Source organism: Daucus carota, chromosome 1 (assembly GCF_001625215.2).
Source record: "Daucus carota subsp. sativus chromosome 1, DH1 v3.0, whole genome shotgun sequence".
NCBI lineage: Eukaryota > Viridiplantae > Streptophyta > Magnoliopsida > Apiales > Apiaceae > Daucus > Daucus carota.
The window spans coordinates 40,035,859-40,055,409 of NC_030381.2; the positions used below are offsets into that span (position 1 = coordinate 40,035,859).

The window sequence follows — 19,551 nt, forward strand, 5'->3', positions numbered from 1 at the left end:
AAATATATAATAAAAATATAATAATTTTAATTAAAGTAATATACATCACTGAATATATTAAAGTACAATTAACGGGTAGTAAATTGTAATATGTAAAAATTCAGCATATTATCTTACGATATTGTTCCCTGACAATCGTGTGTCGTGGAAGAGTTATACGGGGTCATTAGGTCTATAGCTCAAATTGAATCTTTTTTTTATAATGGATCCACGAATATTATCCGCAAAAGGACGAAGTCGCGATCCACATATATTTATAATAGATACTTAAAAAAATAACTTGAAACTCAGCTCTTATAATATAGATCTAAAAGGCTCGGGTGTTAGAGAGAGAGGAAGGACCCGGAAACAGGACCATTATCCTATATATTGGATTAAAATTTCAATGCGAGTAATATATCACTCCACCGCCTCTACAAGTACAGCCCTTCGTGTATAAAATATAAACATACAAAGGGAGGAGAAAAATCAGAAACCCTAATTGAAATCGAAATCAATGGAGGACAATTTTAATGTCCGCGTTAACAAGGTATTCGGATCCCTACCAATTGCGGCGGCGCCAGCAGCTTCATCATCTCTCTGGTGTCTAACTGACGAGGAGATTGAAAAGAGAGAATGGAATCGAGACAAGGGAACTCCCGTCGACGACGATGAACCCAAGCCGTATCCCAAGAATCTTGATGGATTTGCGAATACAAGTGCTAATGGATCGAATTTGGAGACCTCTGATCTCCAGGAGCTCCAAGAGGACTTGGATGACTTGGATGACGATGATGATGACGACGAATTGGCTAAGCGGCAAGTTTCGAAGCCGGATGATTGTGATGAGGAAACTTGGAATATTCGATCTTCGATTGGGAAGGATTGTACACTGGACAATGAGGTGAGCTCTATCTCTTTCTATTTTGTTATTGCCTCTTTTTTTATTATTTATTTATGTGTTATTTGTTGTTTATGTTTTTGGTTATAGGGAAGAATTTTAGCTAATGATGAATAATTTTAAGCATTTCCAACACTAATGAAGGTAGGATGGTGATTTTTCGGATTCGAAAAATGACAACTTTTACTCGGGTTTATGCAAAGGGTGGAGGATTTGAATAGGGCCGTTTTTATATTAGGATCTTTCTACTTGTGTATATGACTGTCGGTTTGGGAATATGTAAAGTTGTCTATTTGCTTTCGTTGTTGGTATGCTATGATTGACATACACTGTACCGACCTTTACTAGGTTATGTGGATACGTAATTGTGTTTATATCATCATGGTTATAAGTGTCATGTTTTTTTATCTCCTCTATTATGATCATATAATTACTACAGTAATGTTGTTACACACTGCTTCTACAAGTGTAGATACTTTAATTTATGTATGGAGCGTATGCTCAATCTATATGCTCGCAGCAATACTTTTAATTTTTATTGCCGGATAACGGACTAGATGATTACCGAAGCAAGTTTCCTAACCATTTATTTAAAGTTACGTTGCATTTACATTGAAGTTACAATCTCTGAGTGATATTATTATGTGTCATTATTTTTCACATTCCAGACTTCATTGTAACTTGTTTTTAACAAATCTCTTTTCATTGGCTTTGTACAGGAAGAGGAAGATGAATTTGATCAGGTGGCAATGGGCAAGGAAGAAGCTCTTGGTAGCCTTTATCAGAGAGACATTACAGATTATGAGAGTGATATGAAATCGTACAGTGAGCTTCCTAAAACATTTAAAGATGTCAATAAAGACCCTCGAGCAAATCGCAGAGCTGCAGAAATTCGACTCCGAGAGGATGCTGGAGGGGCTGATTGTGTTGATAATATGCGAGCTTTTACAACTCTTCACCCTGCTCTAAATGCTCAAAATGGCATTTCTAAGGAGTCTGTTGGTCTAAATTCTATCCTCAAAAGCAAAGGAGATCATGTTGATACGAAATCCAAGAAACGGGTTCGCTTCGACTCTAGCTGTAAGGATGATTGTGAGAAAAATTCTGAAGGATCAAATGCTCTAGCCTCGGAAACAAGTTTAGTGTTAGATAAACCAGCTTCTATACCCAAAGATTCTCCTAATGTTCCAGACTATGTGAGAAATCCTTCAAAGTATAAACATTACACATTTGATCCGTCAGCTGATTTTGATGACTCATCCAACAATAGAGCGTATGCTGATTTTCTTAAATTAGTGAAGCAGAGGGACCAGATGGAATCACAGGATTGTCTTCCTTTTGAGCTTCCCAAATCTGTCACCTTTACTCCCAAGAAAAAGCCAAGTGGAAATACTGTTGGAGCAAATAGGAATGAGTCTGAAAAGAATCACAATAAACGTCTTCCCATTGCCATGGCGGCAGAGGATGAACTTATAGATGGAATTTGTGCGATGGAAGAAGATGAGCATGAAGAAGCAGCAGATAATAGGACCAAAGGCTCACAGATATCAGGGCGAAGGTATCGAACAAAGGGCAGTGAATGAAATTTTTTGTCTCAAAGGCTAACATTCCTGTTGCTGCGTTGAACTCTTCTTTATATATATGGCCTTCTAAGTTTATTATCCCAAATATGATATGTGCTAAGCGAATATGATTTTAAATTCTAAGCGGGTGCATTATACTGGATTTTACTTATCAAACTCTAATATGAATATTATTTTTATACTTTTGAGGGCCATAAATGAGGTGCTTGTGAGCAATATATTTTTCTTAGTAAAGCGTACGCTCATAATTATTAAACGTAACAAGCTCATTATTTGAAAATGAGGTGTTACCATGTGATGGTTGCAACACCAAGATAGGAGGCCCGGCTAGACTTTCCAAGCAAAACGAGCCGATCTCGTGAACAAAACCAATGCTCTGTCCGTGTTCATTTACCAACCGAACATATTTGCATGTTAAAATTGAGTTTTTTTAATAACCGAATATAACTGAATTCATGTTCATTTACCAAGTGAGAAATGGTGTCCCCGCTGTTATTTTGAAATAACAAACAAATTCTCCGAAAAGGTACATTATCTTTTGTGATACTCACATATGAAATAACTATCCAATCTATAAAGATGATGAAAATTTCTGTTGAACTAAAAAAATTATGTATTTTGCGCATTTTCTCCATTCAACATGTTTAGGGGTGGACGGGTGGTGATGCTATTGTATTAAGATATTTACCCAGTCTTTACATAAATTTACAAATAATGAGCTTTTTCCGATATTTAAATATCTGAATACTCTGTATATCATTTGAATTTAAATGCATATAAATATTATAACATAGAATTGTTTTTATTAAAAAATCTGTAGCAACATGGTGCACACGAAAATGTTTTCAATTTGTGACAATGAATACTCATGATTCTAATTTTTCACTTATTTCTTCGTCTCAAATATATTGTCAGATCTTTTTCTCAAACATAAGTTTAGGTGGCAAAATAGAATAACAATTTATAAGTGTATATATTTTAATAAATTCTTTAACTTAGTAGTGATAAAGTATGTTTGTATATAACACTTTTGTGTAATTGCTTACCCACCAGGGGAGGAAAGGGGGCCAAGGAGATCCCTAATCTCCACCCACTTCACAAAATTTCAACACAAATATTACAATTCTGTGAAAAAGTAAAATTCTGATACTCCTGAATATTCGATCGCGCTCAAGAGAAAACACTTTTTTAAAATAAAATTTTAGAACCACTAAGGTTCCGATGTAGAACCCTTAAATAAATTTTCAAGATCTAAATGTGAATACATGTTTTTTGCATCGTTGTGTGTGTTTAAAAATAATTTTAAAATAAAATATAATAAACACAATATATTTGCATGTGCAGTTCTACTGCAGAATCCTAATTAATACTAGAAAGTGGTAAGGGTTCTTGGCTTAATAATTCTAAGAAGAACATGACCCCCTAAATATTATATAAAAAAAAATTAGTGCCCCTAAATATTATAAAAAGAAAAAAGAAATCGCACTATATTTCCAATCAGAAAAAACAATGTATTTGTGAAAATGAAACACAACGTACATCTGTTGTTGTCTCAAATAAAGTTGGTGAAGATGAAGATGGAGTTCAACATGAATTTTGGTGAAACTAGCTGCAAAATTCTGAGTGAAGGTATTGGTTTGAGTAAATTGAATTAATGTATTGACTCATATTCGTTAATACGTGATCCTGGTTCGCGAAAACAAATCGAGACTTATGATCCAAATAAAAAAATCTACTTAAAAGGATGTAAATTGAGCTTTCTCGTAGTGTGCCATTAAATCCTTGAGATGGTTATTGGTCTTTTAATACATAAAACATTTACAAATTAGTTGAGAATTTTTGTCCATAAGAATTTTGGAAGATGAAAAGATTTATCTAACATATGAACTACAATATCATAGGTTAGATTTTCTGGAATATATTTGAAGATTTTGTCTGCTCTCGGTGATGTATTTCACGGATTGATAACCAGTGAGAAAACAAACATATATTCATCAGCTGATATACTATTACGGCTTTTCTTGATTCTTCCGACATGTATCATAACATCTGAACGAGTTTTTTCGGCTAAAAAATTTTTAAAAATAAGTCTTTGCAAGTCGAATGAAAAATGAATTTCTTAAAAATTACTTGTTACTGTATATATAATATATGCAGAAACCAGTTCTGTTGTGTAGATCGTTGACTCATTTTATTTAATCAAAGAAAGCTGAGCACATATTAAATAAATCTCAAATACATCAATATATTTTCACTTTTATTCATTTTGATCCCCATATTAGATTCCTACTGCCGCATCTCTTCCCAAACAGTGAGGTAAAGTCCCCACCTCAAAACTGAAATCACTGGAAGCATTAGCTATTTGTAGTTATATTGTATACTTGCAGAACTAGAGGACCAAATAACAGCCTCTCTTCAATTAATCCCTTATAACCAAAAGAGTATCAAAATTTTGTATTCTTGCAAGAGTAGACTCCCAACATATAGAAACAGAACTTTGATTATTTCATTGCAGTTGTGATACCAATAACTATCACGTTCACTTAAAAGTTGTAGGTTGCATGTAACGAACCTATAATTTGTTCAAGAACCAAACATTTTAAGGTTGTTTACACTGATAAAGAAAGTCCGGATTTCCATAGGTGCAAGCTCCACAACGAGTTTTTTCGGATCAATGGGTCCTCCCCTTGTGATCTTGGTTTCTGCTGTCGAGCCTTCTACTTTCCAAACTAGTCTTTTTTTCTCCATTTCAGCTCTTTCTTGATTACCGGATAAGTTCATCTCCACCACCTTCGTCATCTGAAAGCAATAAAACCATAATGTTTAAACCACTATCTTGTGAGGATGAAATATATAAGGATGTGTAGTGTGACATAGTTTACCTTCTTGCCTGTGAACAGCTTCTTTAATTCTACGCTTGACATTACAGAATAGTCTTTATCCTCTCCAGTCTGTTAATATAAAACAGACCCCCATAAGCATCACTTAATAATTTTCATTGACAATAAAAGGTAAGACTGATACTACCTCCATCCCAAATTAGATGAGCTAGTTGACTTTGGGCACGCAACTTTAGGTGCATTGACCGTCTACTTTCGAAATTTATTTTTTTATTTTTTCTTTTGTAAATGAAAATTTCATATTTTAATTTTTATTTGCAAAAATAAAAATTTAAAAATAAGTCATGTAGCTATGCGGTCAATGAACTTTAAATTGCGTGCCCAAAGTCAACAGGGTCATCTAATTTGGGATGGAGGGAGTACCATGATAGTAAAAAGTTGCACGACAGGCATTAACAAAACATATATCATGTAATTCCTTTTATTAGGAAATAAGGATTCCCGTTTTGATGCATCAGACATCTTCTGGTTACAATTTTTTGAGTATTCAAGCCCAAGGAATATAATAGCAGCAGGGATGAGACAAGAAATTTTGTGGAGTCAACACATAAAAGGCACAGCAAATTCTTTTTTGTAGAGAACCTATATAAATGCTTTATAAACAGAGTTGCTGGCACATACATCATCAAACCAAGTTCAACGTTATACTAAAAACATTTGGTGGAAAAGTAGAAAGTCCAGGACTCACACATATCTATAATGCACACTGTAATAGGAGGAACTTTGTATAGTAACAATCTATAAAGGAATTACCTCCTTATAATAACAAATTTATGGTCCCAACTATATATACTGTGTATATATATAACCTCTATTTAAGAATAAAATCCTTGCAATAATATTTTTTTTCCGGACCCAACAATATTGCTGTACAGAGGTTTTACTGCAGTTCTTACAACACAATATTTAATAAAATACTAAGCCTATGTTACCATGAACCTTATCATACCTGACCTTAGGAATCTCTTTGTAGTACGAATCCTATATAGAATTATACAATGTTATCAAGGAACTTTGACATACCGTTGAACAAGAAATTGGGTCAGCATGCCCAACAGTGTTGTATCAGTATTTTGACACCAGAAACAAAATTTCTCGATCCAATGGTGTGTTAAACATTGTGCTATTACAATGGTAAAGTTATATAGAACAAAATATAGATAGTGCTGTATTTGCCACATCACCAAAAAAAGTGATATAAGTTAAAAGGAGAGAGAAATAAATAAAAGTGTAAAGGTAAACAAAATTTGTAGTCATAAATGGGATAGCTAACTAATTTGAATCAATTTAGTTAAATAAAGAGTCATACTTTGGAGTCGCCAAAAATTACTTTTTGGTGCTAATATCTAGCTCCATCTAATTGACTTTGCCCTAACATTCATTTACTTGCCAAAAACATATTAAGAGGATGGGAGAGAGAATCTTGACATTTAATGTTTCAGGAATATCTTTCGTTTCCCAGTCAAACAATGCCGAGCTAATATATGCAGTTAAATAGATAGAAAGCAAATCGTGGAAGACCTAACTGCAACCTTCTTACTAATTATAACAACAAAACTACAGTAAAGAGAGGAAAAAAAATCGTATCTTGGTAAGAAATTAAGTTTTTATTGACAAATTGACTATTCGATTATCAACTGAAACTTGTGGTACCAAACCCTGACTTGCCCTACCTATCTATTCGCATACTGTAAAATTTTTGTATACAGAATATTAAGTAAAATTCTTTTTTGAAATATAGAACAGGTCAGATTACGGGAAAAAGTAACAAGCTGCCAAGACACCTTTTAATAATCAAAATAAGCCGATCTTTTAGAGCAGCTGCTAGAGGATCTATGTCACCTGGTCTCTTTATTTCATCCCGAGTACCCGTGCTAGGCACTCGGCAATCAGAAATGGTATTACACTCAACACTTCATATTGAGCCACAAACATGCAAAGTATTCAAAATTCTACCAAGTGTGGCACTTGGCTACATCATTTTGAATACTTCCTGCCGTGTCTGAATAACCAAGTAGAGGAGTATGTAACATTGACTGAGAGTATAACACAAATGGACACATATGACCAGCCCCACAATTTCTAAGCAATTAAAACATTTTTTTTTTGAATTTTAGCCTAATTCAATAAGAAATTAGGAGAATAATGAAAGAAGTCAAAACCTCGTATAAATGAGCTAACCGAAGGAGCACTATTCCACTATCAAGTTCCTGAAATTATCAAACAATAAAAAGACTCCAGTTAAGTGCAGTCACTAAAGTGATGTATATGTTTACATCCTTGTAAGGTAACAGTATTTGCATAACTGCTAGTCTACTACTTGTCTACATACCTGAAGAGTTACTACAGCAATGTTCTTAGGCAAACTATAGGAGGAATCAACAGCTGAAAAGGTTGGAACATGGGAACTCAGCCAGTTATTCTCGTCCTGGAGAACAACAAACATGATGTCATATGTCTTGTAGCCTGAATTGCATGGTCAACTTCAAAAATCCTACCTGTTCTGCAAATGCTAAAAGAAGCGGAGAATATATCTCTTGGCCAAATGTGCGACGCCACTTGGCCCCTTCTCCAAGAGGGTCAATTTTGATATAAAACATTCCATTAACCTGCAGATTGTTAAATCAAAATTTCAAACTAGAATCACAAAACTGATAAGCAAACCTTAAGACAACCAGATGATGGTGTAACAGCAGCTTCATAATCATGTGAAGTCCCATACAATTTTACTTGATTTGAGAAAATCAAGCTATAAAGTTATTACTTCAAGACCTAGAAAAACTCCAAAATCTAAATAATAATAGAAAAGAAACCAAATGTATTTCCAACAAACGGTCCGCTGAAAGACTTCGCAAGGAGTATCTAACTTGAAAACATGAAAATTCTTCAAACAACAAAACATAGCTTCTAATCTGGTGGAATCCTATCCCTTTTGATTGATTTACCATAATCGAAAGAGGGCGCAGGGCTAGGAAGGGGGTTGAAGGTAACGTTTTTATAATTTTTAAGTCAGACACTCTGTACCAAAGTCTGAGTGAAACACAGATTATGAATGAGGATCCAAAACAACTAAAAGTGTTGAGCACAGGATTCAGCAGCAGCTACAGATCTAGTCCTTCTAAATATGTGGTCTGAAAAGCACCACACTAGTGTAACCACCATTTTACTAGAATACGCAAGTGTTCATCTCACATGCACAATGACCTCAAATGGTAAAGTACACTAACCATCAAACCTTTGCAATCTTTAAGGACACAAACTGTTTCATTTAACACCTCGCCAACTCCTCTAGCATCATCGTAAAGGAGCCTCCTGCGTACAGAATAGGAAAATATATACGTTTGCATTCCATTTTAGTAGTAATTCAACAGAAAATGGAAATTATCAAAAGTTAATAGGTCTAGTATATAAATTAGAGGCAGGAACAAGTACAACAAACCTATGGAGCATCAACTCTATCTGACCATCTACCAAACTGGCCCCACCCACTGCACGGTCAACCAACACTGAAAGTTCCATCTTCTCATCCTTGGCATATATTCCAAGATTTATCTAAAGAACACAAATAGATGAAGAAAGAGTCTATGTAGTAACCAACAAATGAGGAGGAATTTTCTTTCAAACACACACCCCGCCTCTATTTTACAAAACAGACAGATAATTACATGTGTGTATATGAGGAAATTCTTAACCCATAAATTATCTACATCTTAAGCATATCTGGGACTCATTTATATGTTTGTATAGCTCGGTCACAGGTACCATGGGAAGAAAGGTCTTCCGTCCATCTAAGAAAAGAGAAAATAAATTGAAAAGCAACAAAAACTCTCAACTAAAGAATATGGTAACAACTGGAATGCATCTTCTTGTAAGCAGACTTTGATTGATCGAAGGCTTTTTCTCTACTACTTCATTACTTTCATATCCAGGTTAACATTAGGGACCCTTCATTATGCGATTTGTTCAGAAAAGAATAGAGAGGAAAAATCTACTCCATTTTAAATCTGAATTCTTCTACACAATTTTGTATCCACTAAGACCCAAACCCTCGATCATTTGTTACCAAGGGTAAGGAGTATACAGTGGGCTCTCTCACTTTTAGACCAGAGTATATGAACATAATGTGCATTATGGTGTACAGTAAACTATAGAAGGCCAAAGGGTAAGGAAGGAACATGTTGCAATTAGATAAATGCTACTAACACCACCAATATAGTAAACTAAGAACATACAGGGTAGTAGTTTCCAGCAATTGGTTGGTTGACTTGCAGATCCCAGTCTTCTCTGTAATCTCGAACCTAACACAAGCAGCAGCATTTTTTATATGGGGAAGGGGATAACATGAAATCAATACCAGAAATTCTAATCTATCAGTCATAGACATATACCTTTACGATTATCAAAGCAAGTGTCAAGTTATTCTATCTCTACTTATACAATCAAGCCACAGGTTAAGCATTTATGAAGACTTCAGGTAGCCCCATCTCATCACCACAATCAATATACACATGCCTAATTACTGTATATATTAAGTATAAAAATGGGTAGAAAACAGTGAGTGGCATACCCTTCGAATGAAGTCTCTCCCGTTTGAATCTGTATAAAAGGTTTTATTGGTCTTTAAGGCTGTCGAAATTTTAGCTGTTATTTCTTTACCGACTTTATCATCCACAGGTATAGGTCCAATCTACATCAAAAATTCAAAATATATAATGTTATTTCAGTTATGTAGGAACCAGTATTTAGCAGGTAACTCACATTATATTCCACTTCTGCATGTTCCGTTCCCTTGTAAACTCTTGTGACCTGCATGCAAATTGAGTTGCTGAACATTACTCCCCTAATAGATGCAAACCATAGGGTTTGCCATATAAAAATAAAATAAAATGAAAGACAAACAAAAACTTGCAACTTGATAGTTGATACATTAGATAGGGCACATGCATAACCTAATGGAGTACCTGATATATCCATGCATTGATCTGTTGATGTATTTCATCTACCACTGGACCCCTCATAACAGTAAGTGGAACCTGTGATAGAAACTTTTTATATTTCCCTCAAATATAAAAACTTACGTCGAGGGTCAAAACACACTGCTGTACCTGGCCTTCAGGTTTAATTGTATAGGTATTATTGGGGCGAAAGACATATGCCCCAGAGGCCTGCAGTCATTAACAATTCTGTCAAAGAGAGTCCAACAGAAAAGCTCAGCTTTACACAGTGCAACGCTGATAACTGATCAACTCTATCAAAACCTTCATGCTCTGAATAATAAACATATTAACAATGATAAGAAAATGTATACCTGATTAACTCTATCAAAACCTTCATACCCTGAATAATAACTGTATGTCTGTTCAGCAGACGTCCTCACCTAAAAGATGAAGCAAATATTGATGTCAGAGACAATACTGCATGCTAACAACACCATATCCTTCTGTTACTCCATATAGTTAATTGAAATATCTGTATTACAACTATGACCCTTGTGAGTGTGTGTGGGATTCTCAAAAGTCATAATCCAAATACTCGCAGAAGGAACAAAAACCCTTGAACTGGCAAAATAAACTAACTCTGATACAAAATGCTTAATCATCATAAAGCTTAATTAGTGAGTCTACCATACAATGTATTGATTGCAAGGGAACAAATTAAAAGCACATAATGATACCAAATTTCTGCTGTTACTGTAGTGAACAAGTTTTCCTTCTTGTGCACTATAATGCAGCTTCAGATTTCCTTGGCCAATTTCCACTATATTATTGGAACCTCCTTCAGGTCTGGATATTGCTGACATTGTTACGCTAGCATCTATAGTAGTCAGGAAAGAAGAAGTATATATGTTTAGCTAAACTTCCACTTTAATTGCTTATAAGCCTGTAAAACAGGGTTGAGGATGGACAACCTGTCTTGTTTGCCCTTGAAATGATATAAGTGCTGAAACCAAGTGGTGGCACAAATGCTGAAAAAGCAAGCCAATAGCTAGGGGTGTTACCAGGGGATACACCCAAGTATGCTCTAACATGATAATTTCTGGTGTTCAACGAAAAATTGGTCAAAGGAAGAAGCTGTGACACAATTTCTCTTCCATCATGATCCTGAACAATTACTTCCTTAAAGGAAACCTGTATGATTAGCATAAGTTTACAGGACTTGTTAGTGCACCGCAACAAGGTCTTGTCCCAACAATGTCTTACGCATTTCATAGCAAATGCCCAATATTTTAGGCCATTAAGGATTCTCACACAATATCTTTTAACTTAGTTATTCACACTAAATATATTATGTTTAAATACAGAGAATCAGTCCTCTGACTTGTATACTGCATTAGGGTGGAACAACCAGCACTTCTATTCCACGTCTCAAAGCAATCACGGAGGGTAAATTCAAGATTCTTAAAAGCTGCAGCTGAGTGATGCTCGTACAAGACTCAGATAGTCAGATGTAAATTTCGTGCGCATAAAGGTAGTATTAAATAAAATATAGTAATAACATAGTAATCTTACTGAGAATTTAGAAATGACAGTAAGGACAGATACAGCAAATTATATACAGAACTGAAATGAACATATATTTATGATGATATAGAGACTAATGTTGCTAAAAAGACGGTAATCTAAAGTTCATAAAGATAGGACCAAAATACATACATGGAAAAACATACAGGTGCAATGGGATAAAATTAGCATATGATTTGAAATTTACAATTATGATTGTATTTTAATTAAATCTTGTATGTTTCGTAATAGATTAATCATGTTAATATCCTTCATTGAATATCTTTGTTAAGTTTGAGGCTTTTATAAGCACGAGTTAACAATGAATGCTACCAAAGCTGCAAGTTCTTTTGGATCATTTTGTGTGAGTTGTCGAAGGATTTGGTACCAATCAATAATGGAGGGACTTGTAATATGTGATGGTGTGCATGAAGATTGTAACTTCTGATGATCAGCATAAATTTGAAATCAGATACCGAAACACTATAAAAGCTTCAAGTGTGTTGATAGTCACTGAAATGAAGTGGTATTTACAACATGTGAAGATGTGCATGAAAAATGGAAATTCTGATGATCAACATCAATTTTGAATTGATATCGAATAGTATAAAAGCTCCTACATGCTGATTATCACTTATAAGGAGATACTTTAGCACTTGGTACTTAATCATGCTTGCTTGTAATGCACAGTTGTTTAACATAAAAAATGACCCGAGATTTTTCAGAATTAAAAAACACCGCCTGGTTCTTGATAAAATCAGTAAAACCCTTCAGATAGCTTTTATTATCAAAGACCAATTGTAGATGATTTCCATTCCTCTATCACCACTGATATTTGATGATATATCATGCTTTGAAGAGGCAATCAATTTCCTTGGAAATTCTCCAATTTTATACCACTTCCCAAATAATGCGATATACGTATACCTATAGTACAAATTAACAACACCTAAAAGCACCATTTTTATTTAGCAAACAAATGATATGACAACTCACATCTATGCTATTTTCGTTCACTCAAAAAAAAAAAAAAAAACTTCAAAATTCATCTATATATGAGATTCCTTTTGAAAGTTCTAATTAATTCAGCTGAAAAATAGTGTTTAAGCTTGCCTCTATAAGAACTAATCTGCTTTTGATTGACATTTCTTCGTAATCGGTTTCCAATATGCAAGTCCTTTCAGAGACGAGCCTTAACAACTCCAACATATTTGAACCCTAGAGAAATTTGGCTAAAATGACTAGTGAAATGGAGATTTTAACAAAAAAAAAAGTTAATACTGAGGCCTGACAAATGTTAGAGCAATTAAGTGATCCTCTAATACTTCTAATGGCTAACAACTAGTGATCGCAGAGGATAGAATAGCAGCAGACTGTAAGTCGATCAGTTCTATATGTTTGAATCCCATGGCTTGTTTTCTCCTCAAAAATCATTGCAGAAAAATATAGTTCCCCAACTTCACTTAACGGGAAGGGAGATAAGGTCATAAGGTATCACTCTCATGAAGGACTTCATGCAGTTTAAATTTTGCATTTTCCCAGTAACTAGTTATAGGGTGGATTAATAATATTATTAATTACTGCATATAAGTTTAATATTAATTCTGTTTTCCAGGAACATTCAGAATATTTTTCACCAACTTAGTTGGGGCTATTGATTTTTTTTCCTTTGTTAATTTTTCTTCTTTTAAGTTTTCAAGTATTCATCACACTGCTGAGTGCTGCCTATATATACATAACTATTTAAAAGTTGTGAGCGAAAAAAAAATGACACAAAATAGCTTTTAAGTTTTAAGTATCTCAGTCTACTTCTAGATTGAGGAATGTATTAGGAAAGGGACAACACTAAACATATCAATTAATATATAAAAGGTAAAAGAACTAGTGCTAAGAAAAAGTGAGAACTTACAGGTATTCGAACAACTTCCTCCCTCTTCCATCCTAATGGGTTATAGACAATAACAACCTAAAAAGGGGAGAGAAAGATATATGATAAAATTGAACTGACTTACGAACTAAATCTTTAAGGAAACTACATCATGAGAACGGGGTATATTCTTACAAAGCTTTTTCCATTAGACAGCAAAGACTCTGATGGAGGGCAGTAACTGATATTGAGAAGTGGACACTGGTCAAAAACTTTCACAGTTCAGAAGGGAAAAAAAATTCATTTACAACAAAGAACTGATAAACAATACAATAGAAGTACTGGTAAACAAAATTAGATACATAAGATGGAATATGCATTGATATACCTAACTATTTTGTTCTTGCAATGTGAAGAGGCAAAAAAAAAATAAAGTGGACTATGAATGATGATTTGAGTCTTAAACTACAATTTCATATTGATTTGCAATTAATACTCTTTTTTATGTTCTTCATAAGTGTTGAGTCCAACCACATTGTATATTATTACTCTTTTACATTGGAAAGTTCTATCTAACTGAACAAATATAATTCCAAAGTAACCGCAGGAATATGCTCCAGCTTTAAAGCATCAGCATAGAGCAGCTGCCGAATATATTAAATAAGACTAAGTTTATGATTCATGAAGTATTACACTGTTAAAAAATGTCATACCTATAAATTTAACAAAATACATTCATCAGGCAACTAATATATTAAAAAAAGCCGAGAGATTTCAGTGATTCTTTAAATGGGTACATATGCACTGCATACTACAGGAACAACAGATGAGACAGAGTAATCTAGCAATCCGCAAACCAGGGAGTAAATATTATTACAAGATAGAGGGTTGTGGTCTTGTGTGAGGTGTGCACAATCACCCAGACAATATAAAGAGATAAGCACACATCTAAAATCAGTGAAAAGGTCAGATAATTGCAGTATAAATGTATTGCCTGCTGGAGCTTGGTGCTTAAACTGTCATGACTAGAATTCAATCTTGATTCCGTAAGTGAAGCTAGAGATGAGACAACCACCTCTTCTGCCTGCATGATACAAATTAACTTTAAACATAAAAAAAAATCATACAGACAACATAATCAAGCACAAAGTTTTCCACCCTTCTGTTGTATCATTCTATAATGCAAACAGTAACATCATAGAATCATGTGCTGGTGTGGTAAATGTCAGAGACGGTACGTTCATTGGTTTTATTGTCCTTTATAAATAATCAGATTAGTTGCACCTTTGCATAGCCCATCGAAATTCGCAATGCATAATCAGCAGCCACATGCTGCCTTTCAGTACCACTAACTGCATCATGGTGTTGAGCAAGTGCTAATGCATCACCCAATACATCTGTATTTGGACCTGAACCACTCCTTCCCACGAAGTATTCCAACTGCCTTGCTGCCTAAATGTTAGGAAAAATATTGACAGCTGATGAAGGACATACAAACCTAAAATAATTCATCCAAGTAAATGAATTCTAAGGACCTTACCAGATAGTAAGAACTCATCATTCTAACATAACCTTTAAAAGCCGGCCTACTCGTAAAGTAACCCGTCCAGTATGCATTTTCTTGATCTGCATACCTAAAAAGGTTGCTTAAACATATTAAGTAGGTTTAGGAAAGATAAACTTGATTACTCATAGCAAGTACAAGCATTATACTCACGGAAAGAAATCCCCCGTTTTGACAGGCCATTTCTCATCTGCTGCATACTTTGCATCAGTATAAATTGACGGGGTTGAGTACAGAGCATTAACACGCCCATCCTGTTATAGATCAGTGCTATATCAGTATATTTAACAATGAAAGAATGTAACAAAGACAAAGAGCTTTCAAACCATCAGAAGTATGAGGAACACATTTATACCATGTTAACATAATGAATGAACTTGTCCATCTGTCTAAACCATGAAACTGCATACTGATACCGAAAATCTGTTCCCATGGCCCACATTAAGTGGTTTGTCCTGGTACCATTAGCCTAAAAAGACCAGGCAGGCAAATCAGTTCAATTAATATGAATCTCCAAGTAATAACAATGGAGAACTACGAGTAATATTCAGTACAGAAAAAGAGATCATAACGATGTTTTGGAAAATCTTGAAATGACTAAGGTGATCGTAAGTCATCAGCGAAAGAAACGAAACAATAAGAGAGTGTTTTTTTTATAAAACTAATTTCTCCTACAGAACACAATTCAATAAAGACTGTTGGGATTAGTGATTGCCTTTACCTAATTTAGGAATGAAAACTAGACAAATTTCGTCTTGTGAAATTTGTAACTCTGTTGACAAATTTTGGCTTGTGAAATTTGTCACCCTGCTTATAGAGTAAGTTTTGTTTACTGTCTTTGTACCAATAAAGTTTTCCTTGCAAACCTAACACCAATTTTTGCGACAATATCATTCACAGCAGCAAATTCAGACAGTGGGGTTATGGACAGTTAAGTTTGAGCCTAGAAGAAATTTGAAAAATTGGGTAAATGGTGAAAGAAGTTTATTAACATGTTCATGCAGCAGCAAAACCATGCCCAAAACAGTATCCTTCCGGTTCAATATGCAAGAAAGACTTCGACAGTATGAAGGGTGACAGCAAAAGCACAAGGAGAAACCAGTGACTTGGATGCCAATAGACCACTTGCCAACACAAGTACAAGCCGTGATACTTAACTTGGTGCCGGTAACGGAATGCTTGATAACTGTATACTTTCTGGAGGGAGAAAAAGTCTATATATGACAAGTGTACTCAAGTTTAAGTGTCTAGCAGTAAACTATGTGGAGGCTAAAGCCAACAGTATGTTAGACGCAAAGAATATACGACAGTAACTCGGCAGTACCTGAACACAACAGCATATATGGTTCATATGACAACATATTTCAGCAATAAACTAAGCGCAAATTGTTGCAACAGTTTGACAACAGCGTGTTCAAGTTGTCCAGAACTTTAAAATGTATATAGAAAACGGTACACTAATTTTGACAGTATACTCAAGGACAGAAAATAGAGAGGACAGTGATATGTAGCATGTCAGAAAGTTGTTCTTTGTGCACCATATTTCAGAGTATATTACAGCTGTAACTCTTTAACATGGAGAGATGAAAATCACAACTTTCTTTCAGGAGGCTAAAAGCAATTACAAGTTGCAGGCGGCGCAGAGTGTTCAAACAACAAACTATGTTAGACATCTTTAAAAGAAGTGATCAGATGAATATTAGCTAAAATTAGATACCAAAACAATATTAGATAATATATTTTTTTGATGAATATTTGGACTATAAATGAACTCCACTATATATTACGATGGATAGTCGAATAATCAGATGAAATTTATGTGATCAGGTAATTATTATATGTACATAAATAACTGACTAGACATTCCAATATGATTAATAAATGACCACATTCCACAACTCTTAAATAACAATATAACAACATAAAACTGGAACATTTACCATTGCACCTTTTAAGCACAAATTCCACAATATTTCCTACATAGTATACCGTGCATAAATAAACATAGATATATAATAGCACAAACAGAAACTAGGGGTGTTTACGGGTCAGATGAGTATTTACTATAACCAAAAGTTAATAGATCATAAATATAAGATAAATTTAAATATATAAAAAAATGCTAGCAATCTACCTGAGCTAATGCAGCAGCTACGAAATCATTGACTCGCTCTTTAACATTGTAATCGAACAAAAGAACATCATCCTGTTAATAAGAAAACAAAATTATCAACAATTACATCTACAAGGTGAAGATCACGATATAAGTTTTAACTTGTAAGCTCACCTGTATAGGAGGGGAGACATCATTTATTTCAAATGTAAAACCATCGGGCGGATCATAGTGCCTGGGAAATATACCAGTAAATATCTGCACATAATTGATATGATTGAATAAGAAGGCCTTGTTTTTATCTTTTCTTCTTATTTGAGAAACCAAGATGACCCATGTTTCGCTAAATGAAGCCATTAAATTCTAAATGTATCAAAGATATGAAAAGCCAAAATGGTAACATATGTTGCAAATCGCTACCTGTGAAGATGAGCCAAGAGAACTGGAACCCCGCCATATGACCTCAAGGGTTTTATCATCTTTCCGCTTAGCTCTATCTTGGTAATCAATTCTCGCAAAATAGAGAGAGTCGAATCCCAGCTGCAACAGAATATTCAGTGAAGTGGATCATGAAGTCATCATATGCCGCAGAATAATTAAAAAGTGACGTGGTTCTTTTTACAACATATAAATGTCAAATATATGTAAGCAGAGGCTAACTGCAGAGACTAAACATAAAAGTAAGTACCTCTGCACCTAACAAGTAAGCTTGAACAGCAGAATGTCCAAAAGGATCGATTTGCCAACCAACTCTAGGTGTTTGACCAAATGCATCCTTGATGAACAAGTGACCCATAGTAGTTTGATCAATGAGATCAATGTAATGTGGTGTTGCCTCATCGTGCATACACATACCCCCATTTCTAGTCGAAAAGTACACAACAGAAAATTAAAAAATAAAATAAAACAGGTTACAAATAAATTGTGAATAAAAGATGCTGCAATTCAGAAGTGTAATCATAAAATTTGTACATGAACTCCAGTTGACCAGAATTGACCAACTCCTTAACTTTTTTCTTCAGTGCTGGACTCTGCTGTCTCCACCACCGCTGAAAGAAAGCCTGAAAGTAGAAAAATTCTTCTACTTAATAAAAATCCACTTATCTACTACTTATCTACTTATCATTCAAGTGAACACAACCTAAGAATCATATCGTAAAATAAAAAGCAGCGAAAGATGAATAATACCATTTCAACATAGATAAACTTGCGATTCTTGTCATCCAAAAGTGCTTGAATAACAGAGTCCAATACATTCTGAACACAAGCTCCCTGTATTAAAACAAACGATTATTAAGAGTACCGAAAAATCAGGAATACAAAAAATAAAAAATGATTTGAGATGAAGAGCTGGTTACTCACCCGAATGGAATTATTGCCACCGAAATAGTACTGATCCACGGTCTTCAACCACCCAACATCGTCGTGAGAATGAGGGACCAAATGAACATTGATTTTGTCACCAACTATTCCCTGTGAAGTGTTATAAGCTATGTACTTTGAATTCACACCAAAACAACTAAACAACAAGAATAATAGGATGTGCAGAATTGAGGAATGTTTCAAGTTAAAACCCTCCATCGTGCAACTTGAGTTAAAAAAACATTGGGTATCTAATTCTTAAAACACCGTGATATGTGGAATTGTGTGATCGACCAAACGACAAACTTGAAAGTAGTGTAGTTTCAGCTGTTTTGTTCTTTCATGTCACGTTTTTCCCAATTTGTTCTGCCGTTAAACTGCTCTTCTTATGCTCATTTAATACTAGTTATATTACCTCTCCCGGACTAACAGTCCAAGAGTCTCATAGTTCATGCCCAAAATATAATATAAAATATTATGTCTTTTTAATCTAGGACATACTTGAACTCCAACAATGTGCTTTATTCTCACACTATGTTTAATTTTTTATTATTAAAACCTCTCTTTCATCATTTAAGCATAATATAAAAGTAGAGAGAGAAAAAGAGTGTGATGGGAATTTATAATAAAATATTGAATAGGGTAAGGTGAGATGTGCCCCAAAAATAAGGTTTGGGGAGATTGTCCATATTGGATCAAATTTTTTGTCAATTGACATAAGTTATAATTTAGGACGTGATAAAGGGCATGTCTTGCGCTCTAAGCTTATCTGCTTTTCACAA

The 19,551-nt window shown here is 34.5% G+C and overlaps 2 protein-coding genes across 2 annotated transcripts; one reads left to right on the forward strand and one right to left on the reverse strand.

Annotated features, from left to right (window-relative positions):
* The first annotated feature begins 364 nt into the window (after positions 1–364).
* LOC108204729 (uncharacterized) lies at positions 365–2,644 on the forward strand. Its single transcript, XM_017374313.2, has 2 exons — positions 365–883; positions 1,600–2,644. Exons 1-2 carry the CDS (start codon positions 497–499, stop codon positions 2,461–2,463), a joined length of 1,251 nt encoding a protein of 416 aa, XP_017229802.1. The 5' UTR covers positions 365–496; the 3' UTR covers positions 2,464–2,644.
* A 2,301-nt stretch (positions 2,645–4,945) lies between these two features.
* On the reverse strand, positions 4,946–19,150 carry LOC108204229 (alpha-mannosidase At3g26720). Its single transcript, XM_017373561.2, has 29 exons — positions 18,770–19,150; positions 18,596–18,679; positions 18,380–18,468; positions 18,096–18,270; positions 17,828–17,947; positions 17,582–17,665; positions 17,429–17,500; positions 15,650–15,763; positions 15,448–15,548; positions 15,271–15,364; positions 15,015–15,182; positions 14,725–14,814; positions 13,926–13,991; positions 13,773–13,829; positions 11,272–11,491; positions 11,038–11,177; positions 10,672–10,740; positions 10,469–10,528; positions 10,325–10,396; positions 10,122–10,169; positions 9,931–10,050; positions 9,596–9,661; positions 8,803–8,915; positions 8,591–8,675; positions 7,862–7,972; positions 7,696–7,791; positions 7,526–7,573; positions 5,346–5,414; positions 4,946–5,262 (listed from the first exon to the last, which is right to left on the reverse strand). The coding sequence occupies exons 1-29, from the start codon at positions 18,986–18,988 to the stop codon at positions 5,047–5,049; spliced, it is 3,066 nt and encodes a 1,021-aa protein (XP_017229050.1). The 5' UTR covers positions 18,989–19,150; the 3' UTR covers positions 4,946–5,046.
* Between the last annotated feature and the right edge of the window lie 401 nt (positions 19,151–19,551).

Coding starts and splice junctions, on each gene's coding strand:
- LOC108204229 (XM_017373561.2), bottom strand. CDS start 18,988: ATGGAGGGTTTTAACTTGAAACATTCCTCAATTCTGCACATCCTATTA. Junction 10,741..11,037: donor ACAGTAACAGCAGAAATTTG/GTATCATTATGT, acceptor TTCATCTTTTAG/GTGAGGACGTCTGCTGAACA. Junction 8,916..9,595: donor TTGCTGGAAACTACTACCCT/GTATGTTCTTAG, acceptor TGTGTTCTTTAG/ATAAATCTTGGAATATATGC.
- LOC108204729 (XM_017374313.2), top strand. CDS start 497: ATGGAGGACAATTTTAATGTCCGCGTTAACAAGGTATTCGGATCCCTA. Junction 884..1,599: donor ATTGTACACTGGACAATGAG/GTGAGCTCTATC, acceptor GGCTTTGTACAG/GAAGAGGAAGATGAATTTGA.